The 25,913-nt window shown below is 39.5% G+C and overlaps 1 protein-coding gene across 1 annotated transcript; it reads right to left on the bottom strand.

The window, feature by feature from the left end:
* Nucleotides 1–122: 122 nt before the first annotated feature.
* sptbn4a (spectrin, beta, non-erythrocytic 4a) lies at nt 123–25,689 on the bottom strand. Its single transcript, XM_057324083.1, is given in 21 exon segments — nt 123–806; nt 4,329–4,653; nt 5,207–5,249; nt 5,724–5,894; nt 6,093–6,346; nt 7,751–7,811; nt 8,627–9,588; nt 9,670–9,860; nt 10,387–10,471; nt 11,113–11,251; nt 11,402–11,646; nt 14,112–14,246; nt 14,546–14,791; nt 16,374–16,578; nt 16,694–16,824; nt 16,947–17,225; nt 17,910–17,999; nt 18,258–18,461; nt 18,566–18,862; nt 24,663–24,813; nt 25,076–25,689. Coding segments are annotated over 20 exon segments (4,191 nt in total). The 5' UTR covers nt 24,786–24,813; nt 25,076–25,689; the 3' UTR covers nt 123–801.
* Between the last annotated feature and the right edge of the window lie 224 nt (nt 25,690–25,913).

The raw sequence follows: 25,913 nt of genomic DNA, 5'->3' as shown, positions 1-25,913 counted from the left end.
AACATTACCACTGTTAACTTTATGAACACTTTTAAAGATGGATAAACATAATGGGTCAGAATTGAACCCCACCTGTAGATGTAAACACAATCACAGAAATTAAGACTCCACATCACACCGATATATACAACTGTATTTATGAATTAGTGCAGATATCAGTTCATAAATGATTTAATGTCACATTTCTATACAAGTCATCTGCTCATTCCACTCATTTCTTCATCATCGTCATCCAAACCCAGTGCTTTGCTGAAGATTGAAACCCTTTTTGATAAACATGCACAACTGTTGCATAGAAATCACCTCTATATTCTCTTTCATGCAACTTAATAAGTGTTTTTTCTTTAGTTTCACGTGTAAAACAACTGACTTTGGATTTAGGAGGGCAACCCACACGCATCCTCCTTTATTTTAGGGCTTGTTTTTTTTACATTCTTTCCAAAATAAAAAAAAAACAAAGACTTGCTGGTGAGGTCAAGCTGGATAAATGGCAAGCGGGTGGCACTGCTAAATAAATTAAGCAAGGCTTAGCAAAGAAGACTGAATCACACACAAATACTGAGTTTTGATCATATAGAAAAATAAGTTCAATGAAGAGTTCAAAAGAAGTTATTTCAGCATTATCTTGAGTTTGTGTTTCTAACTGCTGATAGATTCACAGAGCGAAATAAACGCAACAGTGAACTCAGGTGGTTGCTTTCAGAAATGCAGGAATCACGGTGTAGGACAGCATCCGGTGTCTTTTCTAATACTCCAGAGATTGGTGAAATTGTGCTTTTTGCAGACGGACCTTAGATGAGGTCACTCTGAAAGAAATGACAGATAAAGCTGAAGAGTCTGAAAATGAAGTCAGTTTTGGATATGCTTTGGTGGCGGGGTTTGGTAGCTGGTTGGCTGGTTGCTTCAGCAAACACGAAACAGAGACAAACACAGCAACACTTTAACAACAAACACACGTCCACTCGATCACATTTATCAGAGACAGATATACAGTACAAATCATGTGTCATTACCTCTCCATTTATGCAGTTTCTAATAATCAAAGCATGTTTAACACGAGCCAGAAACGCACTCGTGTGATGTGTGTTCTTTTGTTTTATGTGACAACAGAAACGTCAGCATGCTCATTGTAGGTTGAAGTTCTGTACCTTCAATGACCAATTTAGATTAGATTAGAATTTGACCAAATTTATCTTTACATGCAGATCAAAGTATCCGACACGTTCCTGGAGCTGATCAGGTGTTTCCGTATGTAATATTTTCAGAAGTGTTTAATGATTTTGGCCTACACTCTTGAAAATAAAGGTGCTTTAAAGGTTCTTCACAGCGATGCCATATGAAGAACCGTTTTAGAACTATTCAGTCAAAGGTTCTTTAAAGAACCATCTCCATTTTACCTTTTCATAATCTGAAGAATTTTTCTGTCCACACAAACCTTTTGTAAAACAGAAAGGTTCTTCGGATGTTAAAGAGTACATAACATGAGATCATGAAAATGACATTTCAAGCGGTGTGTAATTTTGCCATGTGTGAAAGTCTGCCAAGTTGTTAATCCAAAGGTGAATGAATAACAAAGTTATCGTCTTGGAAAAAAGGGAGTCGACTCTGAATCACGCAAAGGTTCCTAGTCCGATTTGCGAACCGCCACGGATTTACGTCACTACATATAGTCCCCGCCTACGTTTTGCTAGGACTGCCTGGGACAACTTCACTCTTCTCCCCCAAACACTGTAGCTCGTGAGCCTCATTTGCGGTAGACCAATCACAGCAGACTAGACCATCTGACCAATCACATCAGACTAGGCTAGCGGAAAGGAGGGGATTAGACAGATGAATCGCGGAACGAATTATTTGAGAGTCAGTCAAGAAGTAAGGTTAGAATAACTGCCTATTATTATGAAATAATCGTGTTTTTACATCTTCTATGTACATAAACTTGTTGTTGGACACTCCATAAACCAAAGTAGGAAATTAAAAATCGCTAGTTATGTACTCTTTAAAGGTTCTTTATGGAACCATTTAGACAAGAAAAGTTCTGCTATGGCATCGTGAAGTACCTTTATTTTTAAAAGTGTTCTTTCATCCTGAGTCTGTCTACCTTGTTTTTCCCATTCTGTATCTCTGTTTTCTGATCGTGGATCAATCTGTGAAGGGAAATATGCACACGGGACGATGACGTAAAATCCGCTGCCAGCTAGGTCACTTCCGCTCTCATAGCACTAAGGGGATTTTCACCAAGTGATAACAATGTTTAGTAAGAAAACGTTCAAATTTCGGCGAACCGAGAGCACTGCGGGTGAGCATTGTTAAGTGCCTCTGTGATCATGCCTGTATTAAGTGCAAAAGTTCACTTAGCTTTTTTTCATATTTGTAGATGTGCCTTGAAACAGATGGCCTGAAGTGCTTCTCCTTTTTGGTTGCTGTTTGAATAATTAGACTCACGTTGTTGATCGTAATCCTATGTCCATCCTGAAGCGAAACACCATTTTTCCCTATGGCGCCGGATGTAACAGAACTGGCAGAGATTTTAGCGGAAGGACGTCATCTCTCCGTGTGCACATACCCCACTGATGGACAATACTGCATATTCGTAAGGCTTCTTACAGTGGGGAAGCATTGGGTTTTGTGGCATAATGTCACTTTTACTTTTGCTTAGAGATTCTGTGTCAGCTAGATAAGTGTTTTAGATAAGTCTCAATGTTTATTTTTGAGGCAGAAGGTTTCAAGATAGTGTTGGACTAGAGGTGGCATTATGATTCATGATATTACTTATTGTTTTAAACTCGGCTACGACTGGTAGAAAAACTCCAAAAAAAGTTAGCTTTACCTCAGCAAGGTGATTTACAACTTAAAACCACAGCCTTCGGACCATCAGTACAAATTAGTGAAAGAAAAACACTTACAAAACATTTCAATTTGTCTGTTTTGAAAGAATTCCTGTTTATTCTGATATTTTAGTTTGTATTATTTTTTTGTAATTTGTACCTATATAATTGACTAGTTCGGGGAGAATTGTCCTTGTTATAGTAACCGCAACAGTTGTTGAGAGACAGTTCTCTGTATATTTAAATGGAATACAATCGCAGTCTCTGATGAGCATCTGAACGGTTTTACAAGGATCCCGATCTCACGCCCCGGCCAAAAGAAAAACAAACAGTAAAAGAATCTCGGTCTCTTTGAGTGTATGCAAGAGACCTCGAAACGGGCGACTTACACGCATCTAAATTCAGCCTGGGGCTCTTTAAACAACAAATTCTTTTTTTAACTTGTTACATTTCCGTAGGTTGATAAAAATGATCATTTTATTGTAATTAGTTGCTGCAGTTCATAGAAGTAAATCTCGTTTACTAGTATATATACAAATATATATTTATATATATATATATACAATCTTTTTCATTATAGCATGACAAAGTCACAGACACCCTATTTTATGTGTACTAATCGTTTTACAATCAAAAGGTGACGTGAGGGGCGAAGATGATTAAAAAGCAGCATATTTGTACACGTACGGAGTGTGACTGATCGTACTTAGCTCCTCTTCGTTCACGAAAGAATAGAGAGAACCTCGCACGTTACATTTGTATAGCAATAACCTAATAAATACGATCCATGAGATTATACATAATACATCTGAGCTCCTTTTTGCACGGAGCTGTGTGCACATTCACACAAACACACACATTGTCAGACAGTCATTACACGTTATATTCATGGCCTGCGATTGAGACTCCTCGGCATGGACTGAATCACTCGACGTGATGATTAAAACTGTTATCACAAGCAGCGGGTGGAAGACGTGTACAGCCTCAGGTGAGAGAATGGCGTTCCATACTGAACATTTACCCATAATGCACCGAGTGTGTGTATGTCTGTGTGGGGGTGCGTAAGGATGTCAGGAGAATCATATCTACCACAGATTTCTTTCTAGTACTTTCTCTCTCTCTGTTGCACGAGCTCAGAAGAGCGGAGCAGCTAAAACAAGCGGTGTCACTACATACAGTATATTGCTTCTTAAAACGCTTCTAAAATATCAAGGGTTATAGTCATCCTCAATAATCTAAAGTGCCTTTTCTGTGAGAGTCGAGCGGGGCGTCTAAACAGGCCCTCTGATTGCTGGGATATTTTCATATACCGTTAACATATTCTTTCTCTTGAACACATTGGCACGCACACAGACACGCATCAACGAGGGACACGTCCGTCCTGAAATCAGGCTGTCAGGACAAACAGAGAAACTGAGACAGAGAAACACAGGTCCTGTCTTCTCTCTGGAAAGATGGAGGGATGGATGAGCAAATAAAAGTGTGGAGAGATGAGTCACTTGCTTTTCCCGGAAGTGCTGGAACCCCTGGAACCCCGTTCTGCCCTTTCCGCTCTCTCCCCTCGTTCTCCTCTCCCTCCGCTTTCTTTCTCTGATGCGTCCCTCTTTTCTGAGCTTTTGTCCGATGCCTCTATTTTATCTGATCGGTCTGAACGTTCAGACTTCTCTGACCTCTCCGCCCCCTCGGATGGCTCCGCTCCTTCTGATCGCTCCTTGCGCTCTGATTTGTCAGGGTCGGTGGAGGAGTTTGTGGCTTTTTCCCACTTAGCAATTTCTTCGATCTCTTTTAGGCTAGCATTGATACTGTTGACCCAACCCTTCAGATCCTCCTGAGAGAGGAAAAACACATGCACTTTTGTAATAAGGCTGTGACCGTATATAAATATGATTTGGGCTAATCCTACACTGTAAAAAAGTCTGTAAAAATAGGGCACAATGTACTGTAATAATTTTTCAGAACTTTCATTATAGGTTTTTTACAGCAGTTTCACCTGTATTTTGAATTTGTGCTCTAAAATGAATGGAAATGCCTGTAAAATGTATGGATAATGTACTGGCAGAACATTACTGGTACATTTTCAGGGTTTTTTTACTTGCAGCTTTTTTACAGTGTACATTACATCTGTGCACATGGCAAACACTTTTATTTATTTATTATTTATTTATTTGAAGTGATGCGCAGTGTATTTAAAGTATAATTTTTATTAGTATGTGCATTCTTTGGAAATCAAGTTGAAACTAAAAAGTGTAAAATGAAGCCTCATTTGATGTCTGATCGATATATATAAAGCAAAGTATATAAACATTTTTTATACAATTTTTATTTTTTATAGAAGGCCACACTTGGGGGTGGGTTTGGGGGTGCTGGCATGTCTGACATACCTCATCCTTGGCCAGGAAGATGTAATCCCCATCAGCAGTGGTCCTGAAAAAAAATCATATTTACCTTTAAACAAAAAGTGTAACATTTACCTCTTCCTAAGCTTACAGTCCTCATAAGATATGTTAAAGCTTGACATTAACTGCAAAAACATTTATAAAATAATAAAATAGTTAAAGTAACTTTTTTAAATGGATTTCAATGCTCATTTTAAATATTCGTCATCTTGAGGCCACCTTAGAGATCAGATGGGGCCCCCCTGTTGAGAACCACTAATCTATGTATGATAGTTTTATATAAATAATTTAATTTTAAGAATGAATTGCTTAATTTTTTTATTTTACATTTACATACATTTCAGTTTAAATGCATGTATTTGTTTGGAAAATGTACCAAAATATTACTCTTGCACTAAACAGATTTTTTTGCCCAATCTAGTCCTTAAGTCTTACGCAAACTCTTTCAATTGAAATTCTGTGTAATCCACTTTGTCTTCAACATCATACTGATTTGTTTTACCTGAGAATGAAGACATTCTTCTTCTTTTTATATCCATTGGTAGTGTCAAAAGTGCAGATGGCCAGGTTGAGAAGGGGCTCATCGTTATAGGGTGTGGTCCTGTGCCTTGCGTCCTTGTAGAAACCGATCTCTCCTTGTTTGAGCACACAAAACAGATTCACCCACGACTTGCTGTAGGAGGTGCAAAACAGTGAGTCATTTGAAGTGACCGATGCATTTTTAACAATGTAATACGCATGCTATTTTAAATCCACTAATATTTGTAGATAAAATTGCCATGATAAGCATTCAGAAAACCCGTTAAGATCACAAGAAGTTCAGACAAAAAGTGGTTACACATTGTTAGTAGGCTTGTAAGTAGCAGCACACCTGTTAGGGCTCCTCTCTTTTCCCTCCTCCTCATGTTTCCTGTAGAGAAATCCTTCATGCTGGATGGTGTGTGTAGGAGGTTGGGGTGTAGTTGGGATGCTCTGCGAAGGAGCAGAACGTGACCTCCGTGGCTCCTCGGGTTCTTTCGGGCGAGGTCTCCGCCGTGGTTTGGGGCGATCACGTGCGCGGGGTCGATCCAAGCGGCCCACTGGTGCAGAGAGGCTGCTGGAGGGCCGGTACATCTCCCCTCTTGCCTAAAAAAAGACATTTCACAAGTCAGTTGCCTCAGAGAATAATGTAAAAAAGGAAAGTGTGTGTACAATAATGCACTTAAAGTGGCTAATGGCATTCTGGAGGGTTGAACAGCAAAAATGTGAAGCTTGTGTTTTTGTTAAAGCACTTACATAAATTATTTAGTGAAGAAAAATATTTTTAGTTGTTTTAATGTAAAGTCTGGGGCTAATTCTCTAGGAGATAAGGTGGATAGGTGGATAAGGTTTTGTTATGCATTATAGACATTTTTCATGTGGGTGGAGATGTGCTTCATAAAAACGCTTATTAATAATAATAATAATAATAATAATATGTATAGACGGTTTCAAAGCAACAACATAAACATGTTACTGCGCATGCACGCTTTTGTGGCCCAAACTTAACTTCCGGTACACATCTGCAAAGAATAGAGTCACTGTAGATTATTTCTGAAAACAAGCAAACGAAATAACAAGTAAATTACATTAGCTAGCAAGTTAAAAGTATGACTAGCCAGTATCATTTTGGGTTACCAGCAGAAGAACTGTAACTTGACTAAACTTAAATGCGACAAAGTTACACGACCCATTCCACAAACTGTTTATTTAATAAAATTAATATACAATAAAACTCAACAAATTGTTTATTTAATACAATTATTATGCTATACAATATTAATATAATTAAGTAATATAATTTAAGTAAAATACAAATAGTTATATTATTAGCCACTAGCCAGACCAATCAACAAACACAGACCTGAAGTTTACTTTGGGTGTGTGTGTTCGATGAAACCGTCTATAACATCATGTCCTCTTTTTTGTCGTCATTCAAAACTAAACAAGTTAACTGGTTTTATGCCACAACTCTGCAATGTAAAATCCTCAAAAAATCAATTGTACTTGACAAAAAAAATGTAATACAGGATCTGATTGAGTCTCTGACCAAAATGTTCAGTCTTTAACTATTGAGGATGACTTATAAGGTAGAGAGCTGAGATCACAACTCTGCTCTCTCACCATTGTGCCCTTGAGCAACACACCAAACCATGATACTCTAGAGACACTGTTCCTGACATATATTATATAGTCATATATATGTGTAACAAGGATGTAAATGCTTTTAGTACAAAAACAAACAGGATAAAAACTAAATCCTTAGGTTGAAGGTGTGTGAATTGCTTTTCTGCAAATACTGTCTAAAAAATGAACAGTGTCAAACCAAACTGTAAATAATTGTTTAGATGATTAACATTGTCATGGGTTCAGTATAATACAAACATAGTGCACTGTCGCTTTGGGAAAAAGCATCAGCCACATGCATGGATGTAAATTATATAAGGGGTAAGATGATGTGAAACAAAACTATCATAAATAGGAAATCTAATACAAATACATGACACATACATTTCAAGCTTCTCTCTCCTGAACTTGTTCAACTATCTCAGCCATAGTGGAACGCTTCTCCCTAAAAAAAAAAGATCAGAAAGCAAACCAAGTTAGACACACAAGCAGATGTACAATTTACCTACATATCAAAATGTAAATCCCACCGCTAAAAACAGCTAATATTTATTAATCAAAGAATATTGTAATGTATTTCCTATCAAGAATGTCCCTGTCTGGATCTCCTGAAAAATAAGGTTTTGTCAGATTTAGCTAATTTATAGGGGGCGGCGACTTTGCCCCCAAAACTAAAAGCCACACACACACACACAAACACACGCACAGGCACAGGCTTTGGTTGACTATCCCCGTGGGGACAGTCCATAGGCGTAATGTTTTTATACTGTACAAACTGTATATTCTATCCCCTAAGCCTATCCCTAAACCTAAAGATCATAGAACACTTTTTGCATTTTTAGATTTGTAAAAAATATTGTTCTGTACAATTTATTAGCTTTTTTGCCCCTGGGGACCTCAATTTTGGTCCCCACGGTAACACGAGTCCCCATGTGTTGGTGTGTATTCAGGTTTAGGTCCCCACCGGGATATACAAACATGAACGCACACACACACACACACACATTTATCTAGCTATCTAAATGAGGACATATGTATCAATATTCATGTATACTTCAAACATACATTATAATTCTCTGAAGCGAGGTTTTCTAAGGTTAATTTCAGGGATCATTTTGTATATTCACTATATTATCATACAGTCGGTCATCTGTTGCCATAGTAGGGTAGCCTTATTAAAACAGAGACATTTCTGTAAAGCTCACTTGAAGAAATATGTGTTGTAAAAACCCCTTTACAAATAAACATGACTTGACTCACCCGGATGGTTTCTTGTCGGACGGCTCTCTCCCAGAATCTGCATCGCTGGAGTCATGTTTTTGTACTCTTTGCCTCCCGCTTCCCTCCTGCTCGCTAGACGACTGTCTCTCCATTCTCCGACGGTATCGTTCTTGTCTAACTATAAGCGGGAGCTCATTGAGTCGCGCCTGGATCTCTTGCTCGCTGGAGGTCTGTCGGCCAAGGCGGTACTCTCTCTCCCGCCTCATGTGATCCATCTGCGGGTCGGACCGGCTACCACGGGGGTCCCTCTGTAAACGGCTGTGGATCATCTCTAGCGAGGGGTCCATGCCCATAGGGGGAGCCGGCATGTTTGCTCCTCCACAGGCGAGCTGAGCTCGGTGCGCCTCCAGTAAAGGTGGAACGGCCTTGTGAATGTGGTTGATTTTGGGCTGACGGCAGTCAGCATTCAGTTGCTGCCAAGCATATCCCATTTTGGGTTCTACCACCCCCACAGCCCCTAAATGGTTCAGGCTGTGGTAGCCGGAGTTGTCGTCTCCTAAAGCACCCTGTTGGTTTAATCCAGTGTAGCTTGAGCTGTTGACCCCCAAGACACCAACTTGTTGGTTTAACCCGGGATAGCTCGAATTATCCAATACCGAAACACCCTGTTGTTTTAGCCCATGGTAGGAAAGACCCTCCCCTACGAGCCCTGATGGCTGGTTGAGCCCGTGGTAAGGTGAGCCATTCATGACGGGTGAGTAGGGGTTCAGGGTGGACCCAAGTCGCTGGGTAAGCGCGTGCGCCATTGTGTGTTCAATGGAGTGTATGAGGTCCGGCCCGGGCTTGGACTCCAGAAGCGAGTCCTGAAGAGGGTTACGGAAGAGAGAGGAGGACGAAGAAGAGGATGAGGAGCTGGGCACAAGGCAGGAGAGAGGAAACATCTGCCTGCTGAGGAGTGAGGAGGTGGCAGGCTTGTTCTGTTCCTCCTTCAACTTTTCTGCCTGGAGAAAATACATATAAAAATACATAAATAAAGATAGTTGTGTATTTTTATTAATGTTAGTCTTTGTTTTCACAGCGACCTGTCGCAATGAGCTGAAATGGTCCTTCCATGTGGCCGCGGCCTTGCGGAATGCTTCGTGCCTGCGAATCAGCTCCTCTACCTCGTCAGTCCCGCCCCCTGCCTCACGAGTGGTTGGAGTGATTGGCTCCTTGATTGTGAGCCAGGACTGCTCAGCCAATCCCGGCTGGGTAGACTGTAGCCTCTGTTGGGCTGTAAGGCACAAAAAACTTGGAATTATAAAAATGTATTAAATCAAATAGTAAGAATGATGTTGATGTAGGTCACATGAGCCAATCAGATCAATGAGATTCATTTTTCTTTACATTGTTTTGTCACTAATGGACATGTAAAAAAATAATTCTTAAAGACAAATATCATCCAAATACAATTTTATGGTGAGTAAGATATATATGATCCTTTCTGTGAAATCCAGGCTAAGATTAGAAGCACAAAAATTCATTATAGAATGTCATTTCACTATAATTTCAATCTTTGACTTGGCTTTACTTAGTTCATATTAAAGTATTCTTTACATTATGTTGGGTGATTTTATGTAGAAAAAAGGTAATCACAAAAAAAATGACTTCAGCTTGGTTTTCACAGGCAGGGTCACATATTTATGCCATATTTATATCTCTGGTGCAGCAAACAAAGACGACTAAGATTAAGCTATCAAGACTGTAGACTGGCAATTATAACATGACAAGAACATCACAGCAACGTTATGATCACTGACCCAGTTGAAGCTTTTCCCAGTGCTGCTCCCATCGGTCATTTAACTCTTTCTGCTTTGCTATCACATAGTCCAGCTTCTCCTTTACCTGGATGGAGTGAGAAGGACATTGAAGTCATTTATAAATGATGCAATCTTTTAAGTAATAGTTCACCCAAAAATGAAAATTCTGTCATCATTTACTCACTCTCTTGTCATTTCAAACCTGTATGACTTTCTTTCTCTTTTACAGAACACAGAAGAAGATATTTTGAAGAATGTTGTTAACCGACAATCAATCACACGCATTGGTTTTGTGTCCATACAACAGAAGTGAGTGCCGGCACTGTTCGGTTACCAACTTTCTTCAAAATATCTTTGTTTGTGTTCTGTGAAAGCGTTTGAGTAAATGATGACAGAATTTTTGGGTGAACTATCACTTTAAGCTAGGCCATATTACTAAAAAAGACTCCATATTTTCAGCCTTGCGACAATATATTTGATAGATCCTGTCGATATATTGTATTCATATGTTTTCCCTGAAATTACTTTAATCATTTCCAACTGACTTAAAATGTTAAATGCAAGAAAATGCAGAAAAATGCAGCCATAGTGTAAAAATTAAGTAAAAATTTAACTTATAAACACAAACAATAAAACACTGAAAAAACATACTCGTACTGAGACAAAATAAAAAATAGGAAAAATTACATTCAAATTATAAGAACTCAGGTTCAAGCATTTGTGTACCTCTTCAGCCGCAGGGTTGCGGGCTGCGAGAAGCATCTTTCCCATCTCCACGCAATGCACAAAGTTCTTGCTCTTGTTGTCCATCTTAATTTTCAGGCTCTGATGCTGCGACATCATCCCCTCCAGCATAGAGATGTCCCTGACACACACGCAGCGACCCACCCAGCGCCACAACCCATGCCCAGATACAAACCAGACACACACGCGCACACATTAACCATGCACACTTGACTCCTGTCTAAAATTCAACTGTACATTCAGAGCTAATGTTCTATAATTTATCTGGTACCTTGCGCTGTCAGCCGTGCCGATCTGTCCCATGATTCCATCCATCCACATGCTCAGTTCCCGCACCATGGCAAAGAACTGGATCTTATCGGTAACTGTGGTGATCTGTACGCGACTGCCCTCGCACGCAACGAGGAGCTCTTTCCAGGCCTGCATCACTTCCTGCTCACGGCTCAGAATGGCATCTGCCTTCTCTCCGGCGTAAATGGCTCGCAGCTGAGCTGCGTTTTCTTGCAGCTGACGTACCTGAAGAGGGAAAGCGATAGAGTCGTTGTGTCATACTATTAACCTTTCTCTCTTTGCTTAAATGTCTGTGTACTGTGCATTAATTCTGTATTTATAAAAACATACACATACATGTACTGTATATATTTAAGAAAAATATAAAAAGTAATATATAATTTAAATAAATTATTGGTAAATATAAATAAATTAGTGCTGGGCAACGATTAAATTTGTTTCTGTGATTAATCGCGATTAATCGCATTGTTAAGAGTAAGATTCTATAATGAATTCAAAAGTAGTGTATTGTGATATTTCATTTTATAAGGTACTGCTATATGAACAAAAGTGCAATAAGATTTGGTTTGCAAACACTTTAAACAAATAATGTGCTTTTCTACAACAGTATTTCCTTTACATAGCATTAACAATTTTAAATTAAAATATTTAAATTTCAACTCAAACATATATAAATATAAAACCAAAGCTATCTGCCACTGCCAGGGCATTAACGTTCTGTCTAGTTTGATATAGAAAAACAAGTTATAATGATTATTGATTTTATTGCTTATACATAAACTCTCTTTCAACACAAAGTGTAAAGTGTACTGTGTTTAAAGTGTATTTAAAGCACATCTTTAACAACTAAATTATTGTACTTTCCTTTTTCTTTATCTTAACAATTCATTTAAGGAGAACACAATTCCTTTAATATGAGTGAGTGTTTTAGGCCCGTCCTTTGTTGTTTGATGAACATTATAAACAAAGATCTTTATTATGCTGCAGCCCGTTTAAGAGCGCTCCATACAGATATACGCATCTAATACACTGTAAACGCGTCCGTTTTGTTTCCAAGCTATTAACGTTCATAAAACGGACTACTTTTACTTGGACCCTTGCTAATATGGGAATTTAGACGTAATTTTGTGTTTATTTGTCCGTTTCAGACAACATGTTTTCTGCATTAGCCTCACACTGCATACAATAGGCCTACACGCAACACAATTCGTTATCGTTGCTGCTTTATTTTTGTATTCTGCAGGCTATTGATTTCCTTCCACTTTATCATCAATAGCATTAAATAAGCCTTTTGCACCCGCGCATATTACGTCTTTGTGGGGCGAGGGCACTGATAGATAAGCGCCTGGCTGAAGGAGGGGAGACGAAATGGGGTGGTCTGTTCTATCAACTCCGCCGTCTGGAAGATATTTCAAACAAAATGTCCATGTAAGAGTTCGGTACCTTTTCCATTCAGTTCTGGCATTCCTAGTTCATGTGCACGCTATTGGAGCTTCGGCCAACCCATGCTATCATTTGGTTGAGATGCGTGGTGAAGCCCATCCCAAGCCAGTACCGATCAACATCCCACCCCTTCTGTGACCCATGGTTTGTCTGTACGTTTCAGAGCTAGTGAGCAATGTAGCCTACTTTCGAAATAAAATAATACTTAAAAAACTGCGTTAAGGCATGATAAAATAATTGTTGGCGTTAATTAATGAATGGTTAACGCGATAATAACGCATTAACTTGACCAACCCTAAAATAAATACATGTAAATATTTCCTAAATATGTATACATGTATGTGTTTATAAATACAAAATAAATACACAGACATATATTATGTAACAAAAACTTTTATTCTGGATGTGATTAATCGTTTGACAGCCCTAATATTTTTTTATTTTATGACTGTAAGTAACTGCTTTTTAGTATTGAGGGCATCTACATGCTACATTTTTTTACATTTATTAATCTTTGTTAATTTAATTATAACGGTCCATTAATGTTAACAGTGACCACTTTTGATTAAAAAAATGATTAGTAAATGATGAAAATAATGAACTAAGATATGCTGTAGAAATATTGTTTTTGTATAATTTTAGCTAATGCATGACCTAATGTTAACAAATACAACCATAATGTGTTACAGAATTAACTTTTAGCAAGTTCATGTATTTAAAATGACCATAATTTTCTTCCTAGAAATATATGTCTAAATAAATTGCTATGCACAACAAAAATGTCCCTTCCCCAACCTAGACCCCACTTGCCTCCATCCAACCAGCAAATAAAGGTAACAATAAAATCTATCAGACTCAAGTCACACGTAAACCTCCCGTTTCTATAGAAAAAGATATGGTGATCAAACAGTGACAGTGACAAACCCCATGACACAATGGTGATACTCTAAATACCCTCTTCAAGGAACGACCATATAGTCACCAGCCTAGATCTTATTTTAATCTTAAAATACAAATAACCCCAGCTACAGTACCCTGTTCAGTTAATATTTTAGACACAGAATGTTATTCACACTGGTGTGAGTATTCAGCCCTGTGTGATAGTTGTAACAGTTGTAAGAGTTATAATGCATTTGAGTAGAAATGGGAACTTCCCCTTGCTGGGTTGGGAGGATGAACCAGTCTAAACACTTATTTATCGTAGCTGTCGCACCTGGTCAGAACAGGTGCTGACGTGTGTGTGTTACCTGGGAGACCAGCAGCTGCAGGGAGTGCTCAAAGGAGTGCAGGAGTCTCTGAAGTGTGCCAGGGTTGGCCGAGCTCACTTGACATGACCTCACCTCCGGCAGCTGCCTCATCTTTCCTTCAATTTGGACCAACACCTACAAAACACGGGAACACGCACATGCGTAACAGCTGAGCACAGATGTTTAAGCATTTACCTCCTTAAAGAAAGCCCATCTGTTATTATTAGAACTGTCCCTGAGTTTAAAGCAAACATCTATTTTCACTGCTTTATATTAATACAGCAGCTGTTTTTTGTGTGTGTAGTTGTCTTGTTTTGTGTTTTTTTTCTATTACCGTACATTTTTTCCTGGGTCCGATGAATGCAGTCGACCTGCTTATTTTGTATGTGTGTATATGGAACTGTGAATGTTTTCATGTTTGTTTCTTCATGTACCTCCTGACAATCAGTAAAAAACTTATGCAGCTGGAAGGAGGCAGCAAGCATCTGTGCTCTGGTCTCCATGAGCTCCAGAAGATCCGCCCAGGACTCGTTCAGTCCGTCCTTCCATTCTGCGATGGTGGCGGCATCAGAATGACTGCAGTCAATCATCTCATTCACCATTTTGTTGACGGAATCCATCTGTTTCTGGCCCACTGAACGTGTCTCAGACGAGAACCGAGTAAAGCTCTCCTGTAGAGCCTGGAAGCACCATAGAGCAAAGAAAATACATTTTTAAAGACTGCAGGAGCAGGATTCCAGACTGCGACCAAATGGTTGCATTTTGCGATCAGTTTTCGAGACAGGTCATGTGCGACCTGCAAATTTGGAATTTTTTCTAGTTGTTATTTTATGTGGAAAGACGAGTCAGGCGTCACTGATGTTTTCTGCGCACAGTTCAGGTCGTCATTGACAAGTTTACACACACACAACGTGAGCGCATTAGGGCTGGGCGATGTGACGATGTTATCGTATATCGCCGATGTCTCGCAAATATCCCGATGTCGATTACAACAGACAAATACCAGATGATAATTGATAATAATGGAAAATACGCGTCATAACATTATCATGTGATGTAGGCTTTAGTGTGAACGTTAATGTTCATATGCCCAGGCAGTCAGTAACAGTCAGGGAGGGACTAGGAAGAAAAATCGGCCCTGGCATTTTTAGGTCCGCATCGGCCCTCCACCGAATCTGTCGGTAGAGCGCATTACTATAATTCGCTGTGTTGGATTTTTTAATATTTGAGATGTTTAAAACGAAACTAACCGCGAAGGAGTTCGAACGACAGACGAATGCTCTTGTCAAGTATTATTTGACGTTATATTTACATTTAAGTGTCCTTAATACATTTACATTTATGCATTTGGCAGACGATTGCACTGTACTTGTTTCTGACTATGTGCCAATCCGCTGGGATCGAACCCATGACCTTGGCGTTGCTAGCGCCATGCTCTAACCACTGAGCCACAGGAAAGCTAATACAATCGAGACCTTTCATTTTGCTTTAATGTGTAAAACTCTAAACAATAAAATATATACTTTTTTGACATGCACAATTTCTGTTGGTTTCATCTGAATTGAGATTTCTAACTTGGTCTGGTGGATTCAGAGTTTAAACAGTCTTTCTATTTAGCACCAATCAATAACAAAGCTTCTCTGTAGGCTCTGCCTCTTTTTAAATAAGCAGAACCAAATCTCCTGTTATCAAGTATTTGTCATTATCAGTAATACAGTTATTTTGAGGGGAAATGTGAATAATTGCATTGCAGGCTGATTTAAGGTGTGCCACTAAATTTTCTGCTTGCGCTCCTAAAATTTTGAGTCAGGGGCTACAGGGCTCCAAAGTTTACAAAGGAGTAACATGAACTTAACTTCAACATTCGCAACCCATTAAATTTTTTATTGTGATAGACTTTCTGATCAATTACTTTGAATATATTTATTGGGAAATAAAAGATCATGAAAATTGGGCGTGGGGACATTACACAGAATAAAATTACTAATCTCTCTAGATTTAAACATTTTTGGAAACATTTGAGATAATACAAGTACACAAGTTAACAGTATATACTGTATAGCCTACACTATATACTGTTACAACAGTCACAACAGTAGCATATATAGCTATTTGGCTATTGGTTGACATTATTTATATTATGTAAAGCAATCGATTACATTTTGATAAAAGATTACATAGATAATTATTTATTTTACTAAAAAACTGGCACGAATTAGGTAAACAGATAAAACACTTGACATTGTGTTGTGTGTGTGATACCGTGACATGCTCCAGGTTCTCTCCGAGCTCAGTGGAGCTTGCCACAGACTCTCTCTCAGTGATCCATTTTTCCAGCGCCTCCACCTCTCGCTTCAGCTGATACAGCCAGTACTGCTGCTCCAGCTTTGTCTTTCTCTGCTCAACCAGATCTTTCAGAGACACTTAGAGCCGGTCTATATGAGCCTGCTGTTTGGTGATCTGCTCACTGAGAGACACAACGAGAAACACCCAGTGACGCGAAAGACATTGAAACCTAGTGACCAATAAAACGCCATAAATTATTGTCTGTAACTGATACACATTTATGTGTCTGTATTTACCTGTCGGGATGTCCCAGCTCAAGCATACGACGGCACAGCTGGGACAGTGAGCTCACGGTTTCAGCATAATTCTCCACTGTCTGGTCTAAAGCCAGTTGCTCCTTTAGTAGTTTCAGAGTACTCGCTTCATCCTGCAGACAGAGAGGAGAGGGAGAAATTGTTAACCCAGTGTCATTCTAAACCCAGTTATCTTATATTGTAAATGATAATAACACTTCTGAATAATGCTGCAATTATAAGATACAGTACATACGTTTCCTTTTTCCTCATTGAGAACCTGAAGTTTCTGTCCACTGAGCCAAGACTCCGCCTTTGCTGCCTGGGTATAGTACTGCTGGGCGTGGCTTACAGCCTCCAGCATCACTGAGCGACGTTCCATCTGTACCTGTAGCACCTCCCACAGCTGCCTCACGTGCCCTGCCCCCTCCCGCACAATCTCCACCTCTGGGGTTTGCAAAGCAGCGACAACCTCCGCCCTGTCCAGCACTTCTTCCAGCCGCCCTCTCCGAGCCAGCATTTCTATCTGCAAAGCCTGACGACCAAATAAACACAGTCAAATATCCGGTCCAGACAATCAACATTAATCTCAGAAATCAGAAGCAAATCCACTAGCTCAAGGTCAAATAATTAAGATGACAGGTAATTCATAATTAATACATTTCAGATGATATTCAGTTGAACAGATTTGTCTTTGAGATCGAGAGTGATTGACTGACAGGGCCTAAATTAAAACATGGAAATAAATCAATTCACAGATGCTCATCCAATTGCTCTTTCATAACTTTAATAGCATCACAGTTAAGGAATGAAACATCCTCTTGCATCATTTGATGAGGTCAGTTACATCAGATCAAGATGTTCCCTAAGGTCTGGTGAACAGTAAGATGATGACCTCATGGCTCCTGTGTCTCAGAATTTATCATCATCCATGAAAACCACCATTTTCCCAGCACAGGTTGGGACCATTTAAGGTGGTTTATAACACGGACCACAGACTCCTTGCACCTGCCCCTTTTACTTCTCATGGTATTAGTATTCTTATCAGGGCTGTAAATTGATTCCAGTTAATCATATTAACCTATTTTTGTCTGAGAGGGGCTTGAATTGCTCAAATACTACAATAATCATTTATAGCCGGTTGGGACACAGATTATTCCTGTAATTCAGTGAATTTTCCAAAATCCTGTCCTAGTAGGGTTCAGAAAAGGATTCCCACCTCATGGCTTTTTATTAACAGCTGGACACTCTGGAGATTGGTGCCATATTCCGAAGATGAGGCCAGATGCAACCGCTCCTGAATCCATATCTACGGATGATAAAACAAGAAAAAGGTACAGATAAATATAAAAGTTCGATTTTGTTGAAAAGGTGTTGCTAGTTGCAGTTCAGTTCTTTAGATATTGGGTGAGTTAACGTTGACACACTTTATTTTGTGTAAGTGATGTCTTTAAGAACACCACGCTATATCTATGAAACTTTACCTTGTGCTAAAGACACTAACTAAACTATAAAGAATAAGAATAGCCTATGATTGCAACAAACTGAAAAGGAGAGAGACACTCACAATCTCATCCTCCAGGTCCTGGGTGACCTGGTGCATTTCTTTCGAAGCCAGAAGGATACGCCTTCTTTCCTTCAAAGGCTCAATGAGACGCACGATTCGTGTCTCCGCTATGCCTCTTGGCTCCTCCCCCTCCAGTCTTCGCTGATCAGCTCCGCCTCTCACTTCCCCAACACCGTGATAAAGCTGCATCTTGGCTTCCATCGACTGAGAAAAGATGAGAGAAATTACAAAAACATTTTCTTGAGATTTCAATGTGCATTACCGATCGAGACATATTTTTATTGGATGTTGCTGGTTTAGACACTCACTTGAATCCTCTGCAGCTGCTGGCTAAAAGTGGGGCGGGGCTGTAGAAGGGTGGGTTGAGTGGTGTGGGCGGAGCTCAGTGTGGGTGGCTGGTCCTGTATGATGGTGAGATGCTGGTCCAGGTCACTGAGGCTGTTGACGGGTACGTCACTAGTACGGTGATTTTGGGTTTCAAACAGCTGCCGGGCCTTGACCTTAGTGGTGTTTTCTAGGTGAGACCAGCACTCTCTGATTTCTTTCAACTTTATCTGCACCACTGAACGTAACTCGGGCTGTTCCTGAATCAGCTCCTCGCCCTCCTACACATACACACACATAGACATTTGTTTTTTAATTATGATGAAGACTTTGATTTCTCTCAACCCCTAAATTAAGTCCTAACAGAAACCCTAATATATTTATTAAATATGTCATTCAGAACCTGTATATGACTCTTTCTTCCTTGGAACATGAAAGAAGATATTTCGAGTTTTGTGTCCAAACAGTGAAAGTCAATGGGGTTTGGTTACAAACCTTCTTCCAAATATCTCCTTTTGTGTTTTGCAGAAGAAAGTTATACAGGTTTGGAATGACATGATGGTGAGTAAATGACAAAAGAATGTTCATTTTTGGGTGAACTATACCTTTACGCAATTCCACTCACGGTAGGAAATTTCACACATTTGGTGCCCACAAACTGACTCACACAGGACACACACACAAATGTAACATAACCCTCTGACTGTCTCTGACCCTCACCACTGTACGCTTTCAATGTGAGTGTGTGTGTATGATGGAGAGAGATCAAAGTAATGAGAGTATCTGTCTCTTCACAGCTATGGCTAAAGTCCAGCCTCCTAAAATAGGGCACAAACACTCTCCCCCTCTCTCTCTCTCTCTCTCTCTCTCTCTCTCTGCAGAGGAGAATGAACCTTTACACAGTGCAAAAAAACATGTACATGTTACATGTATTATCTTTAACAGTCTAAGATAATCTCTCTCTTTTAGAGAGCTGTGTGTGTGTGCACACGTGTGTCCATATACGTGTGCGTTTGTGTTTCATAATGCAGTGCAGCATTTCTCCTTTTGGCACAAGTCGCCTGCTCCCCCCGTACTGCAGAGAGAAAAAGTGTGTGTGTAAGAAAGAGAGAGAAACCGTGAGACAAGAGAGAAAAAGACAGAAAAACACAAAGAAAGAGACAAGTCGAAACAAAGACAGTCAGAGATGAAATAAGCTGGGAAAGGAGATGGAAAAATAAAAAGAGAGAGAAACTGATGGATTTGAAAGAATAAAGAAGCAGCGACAGATAGAAAGGAATTCTATTCATGTTATGTTTCGTCATGTGTTCCTGTAACCGGTATGGCCCTCGGTTTCTAGAACTAGGAAGCAAGGTCAGCTCTGAGGACACCATTGTGTCCTGTGATTGGTCCAGCCATCTGTCTGTCATCGAGGATGCTGTGCTGCTGAGTGAGTCTGGAAGTGGGGGAGGGGGTAGGGATGTAACCCTTCCAAAAGGACGAAGAGTTCTTCAATCACAGTTGGACTCAATGTCACCGCTTATGCTGTTTCTCAGGTTACAGCCTCATTAACTCACATTTCCGTGGATACGTACCACTATCTATGCGTGAGCGTGTTTGTGTGTGATGGTGTAATTGCTCTCAGGGCTACAGAAATCACATTCATAAAATACTGGCAGCCATCTTAGTCCAGTTCTGGGCTTCAAAGAATGAAAAATGGTACACTTTAAATAAGAGGGGACGTACAATTTAAGTGGAGACTTGTGCTCAAGTCCTCTAAAATCTCACTTAACAAATATTAACAATTATTTTTTATTTATTTAATTGTTTTATGTTTCCTACTTGTGTGTTTTGTGACAGATTAGTTAGATTAATGTTTAAAATATATATACATGTATATATAAATAAATAAATAATTTTGTCTGTTACAATGAGTATCTTATATTTATGTGCTTTATGCAAGACTAACCTTTAGAAACCAACTCAACAGTCTAATGTGTTAAAAGTATTTGGACATAACCTTGACTTGCTCTCTAAGGCTCGCTTTGGTAACTTTGGAGCTTCTTATATAAATATAAAAGAGATCCCGAATCTCTAGAATTGTGTGAATAATCGGCCACATACACACTGCAGCAATATTTCTGTATGTACAAAGTTTATTTATGATTATTTTATTTATTAATGTTATTTATAAATGTGATTTATATTATTTAATAAATATGATTTTAATTATTTATTAATATGATTATTTGTAAGAGGCGTGTTATTTTGAAACTAAATGTACATTAAATCCGCACTGTATGTACAGTACAAAATCGAAGTGAATATCAAGTCGTGAGTAGAAAATTTACAAGCGCATCACAGACGTGTCTCTCTTCAAGTGCAGTGCAAGCAAATCAAAGGACAAGACGTAAGTCTGCTCTTACCAGCATTACATTTGATAGAGCGTGCAGTGTTTCAAGCATCAGCTCTTAAAACATAAACAGAAGACGTCACATTTATAGACGTTAACTGTAAAGTGCCAGACAAAAGATTTTGTATATAAAACAAATACAACAAACCAAAATGGGACATCTGTCATGTAATCACCCAAATAGCGTTTCAACTACATCAGATTGGTAGTTAACATGAAAAAATTAACTCAGAATTCTGGTCAAAAACTTTGACCACGTAATCACCTGATCAGTGTTTCAACTACTGAAGAAGAGCATATGGTTAACATGCAAAACATGATTATTAAATATGCTGTATATTAAATACAATGTTTTTTTATATTTTTACACCTGTAATTTATGTCTTAAACGTTTATTTATGTTCCAATTAATATTTTAATTCTGTCAAATAATATCTATAAATTGTTTGAAATCTTTTAACTCAACAAGAATGAATGGTAATAATTTAAAATCGCGTTGGATTTGGAAATTTTATATAACAATAAAATTGAATGCATAATGTAAAAGGTTAGGTTAAAACTTATAAAACTCAAACTGATGGAGCAGGTCATAAATGCACCTCCTAACAGTAGGCCTACTGTGGTCAAACTAGCTTGTAATAGTATAGCAAATGTCAGAAAATGTTGACATTCATGTTTCTGGTTTGCACCCTAGTAGGGACAAACCATCGCTATACTGTATGTGGAGATCACTGCAATTTCATGAGTAAACAAACTGTAATAATACGGAATAAAACTGAAGAAAATAATTTAGTGGCTTTACTTCTGCATTTAAACGTGTCACTCATAAAACCTTGCAGTGTGTAAGTGTTCATTGTGAAAAACAGACACATCTAGAATTCTTAAACGTAAAATGCAAAAACTCGAAATTCTAAAATGACCTGCAAAAAAACCTTTCTGATAGAGAATCTGCATGTCTGAAACAAAACCCTGAAGATCAGAGAGAGAAAAGGAAGCATGTTAGCAGATTGCAGAGAAAGCTGAATAAGACTCTATCAAACCAGACTGAACGGACAGCCGTCTGACAATTCAAAGTCAACACACAATACACACAGGCATTCAACTTTGACTTCACTAGCTGAGTCCGAAAACAATCTAGGCAGTAACACAGAATATTTTACATACGTAGACCTACATACGTTTCCCAATGCACCTGCTATTGAGCCTGGAACCTAATTCACAACAACATCCAGAGAATAAAGAGCTATTTCACTCATGAGATTGGTGGGCATGTTTGATATGGTCCATTGGAATTGCTCAATGCCTTGAAAATGCATTGTTGTACTAGAAACCACAGTTTCCCAAAAGCCCTGGAGATCCATGACAATCACATGTACATACTGTACAGTAGTAAAGTACCCGAGAAGATGCTGATTCTCACTGGCATTTACAGATTGTATGCACCACATGACATTCATTATAACCAGTGGTGGAAATGGCATACCAAGACATCCTTTCTCAACACAAAATGTTTGTCCCATACATTACAAAGAACACTGATAAGAGGACATATTCTCTGTTGTCATGAGAAGAATTATCAGGTCATAACCCAGACAGATTACTGCCTAAAAACTGCCTGTTGACTTTCATAATTCCTGTTAGAGGAGCACCTCCAGGCAAGCTCCAACACATACATTTTAGAAAAACAAGACTGACATTTAAAATCAGAAACATAAGCTTAATTGTTATTGTGCAAAAGTACAGTCAGCACAAAGGCAGGGAAGTCTGCATTTTAAAGGTTTTATTCCTCTGTGAACTGTGAATACAATCACACTGCAATTGTTGTACCACACGAAATGAAACATCGAAACAAGAAACATGAGAAGAAACAGAAGGCCCACAACATCGAATAAACCTGCTTGAATCCACCACACGTACGCAGACTGAATGATCACAGCTCAACAGTGACTTAAACATCAGCACGTAACCGCAATCTAAACCAAACACACGTGACACACCTGTCCTGACTAACGCTACCACATTCTAGCATCTCTATCCATAGTGTTTAATATCATCAATAAACAAACATATGTACTTGTGTAAAGGCTTTTATTATATCACATTTTTATTACGTATATAATTCCATTGTTTCCCTCTTCTAGCTGAACTGCATGTGTGTGTGTATGTTTAATGGTGCTTTTGTGACAATTTGACACAATATTAAGTACATATCATTCAGGCAATTCGGCAAGTTTACACCAATTGCCGGCATGAAAGGAGAATGATGTCACTGTCAGTAGCTGTGTAGTCACGCAGCAACACATAATGCCTCATGTCACACAATTCTTTGTCATCTTATGTGCTGCACCACCAGCAGAAACCCACTGAATGCCTATTACAGAATCAGACTTATTAACATGCTAATCATATTAATGTCACACAAGATACTGACATCATATATCACGTGCACCTGAACGTCCTGTGACGTCTCAGGTCACAATAAGCAATTTATTAGGACAGCATTTGCTGGATCAAAACAGGTCACTTGGGATCAAATATTGTATTGTATGGCATCATAAAACATGTTATATACACATCAAATATTATACTTACTGGATAATGACATTCAAAATAAGATGCGAACATACATGCGGATGTGAGCAGAGCACTGTGGGATCATACTGCTCTGTGAATCTTCTTCATTTCTCACATGCCTCTTTACTCCACCATCACTGACATTTTTATTACTAAAGCTTTTTTCCTGTCTTCTTTTACACTAACAAGATCATATTCAGCTCTTGAATGAGAACATCATTAAAGGAACAGTTCACCCAAAGATGAAATTTCTTTCATCATTTACTCACCCTCATGTCATTTCAACCCTTTCTTCAGCAGAACACAAAAGAAAAATACAACTTTGGACCCCATTGACTTTCATTGTATTTCATTTCATTGACATTTTTGAAAATATCTTTTGTGTTTCACAAAAGAGTCATATACAAGTTTTGAATGGTTAATCAAATAATTATGTATACTTTTAACCCATTCCGAATGTGTCCTAAACCCATCGTTCACTATGTCCTGAATCTGTGCTAAACGCAATCCTAACCCAATGACAAATGTCTCCAAAAACCTCTCAAACATTCTCTCGCCCAGTCACATTTGTCCTCATCCTTGGCCAATGCTAAATGCCCTATACTCATCCTTAACCAATGCTGAAACTGTTGTTAACCAATCCACAGCCTGCCTGCATGCAACCAATCCATAATTCAACCAATTCTGATTATGTCGTGACGTGGACCCATCCACCATGCCTGAATCCATTCTCAATCGATAGTGAATCTGTCATCAATCCATTCTCTTCTTGAATCAATCCTCCACTTCATTTTAACAGAATCTTATATTGTCATGTTTCTTTTTAGCAATCCCTCATGCCTCTATATTCTTTTCCACACTTTTCAGTACAGTAAGTAAGGTCTATGAACACTGCTCACTTAGCATGAACAGGAAGCAATTCTAGCATATTCTCTGTCTTCTATATGTTTACATATACATTACATACCCCAGTACATTTACAAGAAACTGTGGTCATGTGCAAAAAATTGCCAGCGTGTTTGATCATGGAGTCACCTGCAAAGCAGCTGGTATTCGTATCTCCCACCTGTAAATTAATTGCTTTCCCTTATTTCATTTCAGCTCTGGTGACTCACCTGTTCGATCTTGGCGAGCCATTCTTTGTTGCGGGCGAGTTCGGCCATGAAGGCCTGGTGCTTCATCCATTTCCTGTGCAGCTTCTGAGCTTCATCCCGAGCTCCATCACGAGCTGTCAGCATCCTATTGGCCTCCGAGAGCTCTGCTCAGCTACACCACACACACACATGCACAGGGCAATTCAGCAGACGGTTACGACACTGGCACGCTCGGTCACTATCTTTTATCAGCCATCACATACACACGCATGCACACAAGCAGAGAAAAACCGGACTAGGCCCTTCCAACCCAATCACTCCAGCATCCTCAACACAGCACTGCGACGGCACAAAAAAGCATTCACCTCCACCACAAATATACACACATACACACGCACCCCAATAAACCTCCAGAGCAAATGAGAGAGCAGCACCTCAGCAGAATGTGCAGAAGCAGCAGGGTCTGGAGCTCAGGGGCGGGGGTTCCGCTGGGTCCTCATGTCCTCCAGGTTAGCGTGCAGGCCCCTGCAGTTCTGCTGCAGTATCCGTGCGTCAGTCCAACGCTTTGAAAAAAACAACCGGAACACACACGTAGACAAACACCAAAGCGTTCAGTCTCCTAGATAAATCTTCTCGACCTCGATGACGTTTCCAGAATAGTGTTATAATCCTACAATGTCCAAGAGGGAAACCAAAAGCTGTCAGGGTGAAGCTCCAGTTTCAGCGCTGCGGCCGAGTCGCTACACCGTCCTGCTGTCGACCTGGATGGATGGGGGGGATAAGTGGGAGGAGTCGCTGATGTGCATGAATGCCGGGGGTGTGTGTGTGGGGGCAGATTTAGACACCTTAAGACACAAGTTACCCTCTTTGAATGAGCTCACACGCTCAAACATCTGTGCTGCGGTGAATCCGACGGCTGCAGCGTTAGCAAACGGACACGCGTGTGCTTTTGTGGGCAGATTCTCATGTGCTCTAGTGTGAATGCAGTGCAGCATGCTGCAGTCTCTCTCTCTCTCAGCGCAGAGCGGAGAAAAACGCCTCAATCCTATCAACAGACTTCACTGCAGTGCCTTAGAGTGAGGGAGGGTGGGAGAGAGGGAGAGGCAAGAAAGAGAGAGAGGGAAATAAGGGAGGGGGTGGTAGATGAATGCAAAGGGGGGCGGCAGCGATAGAGAGAGTGAGAGAAATAGAGGAAAAACGAGGTAGAAACAGAGTGTGCCAACACAAAATGTCACTTTGGTGGAAAAGAGTGAGCAAAAAGGCAGAAAGAAA

The sequence above is a fragment of the Triplophysa rosa genome, linkage group LG2, assembly GCF_024868665.1.
Source record: "Triplophysa rosa linkage group LG2, Trosa_1v2, whole genome shotgun sequence".
Lineage (NCBI taxonomy): Eukaryota > Metazoa > Chordata > Actinopteri > Cypriniformes > Nemacheilidae > Triplophysa > Triplophysa rosa.
The sequence above is the reverse complement of the archived record's forward strand: the minus strand, read 5'-3'. Positions and strand labels throughout refer to the sequence as shown.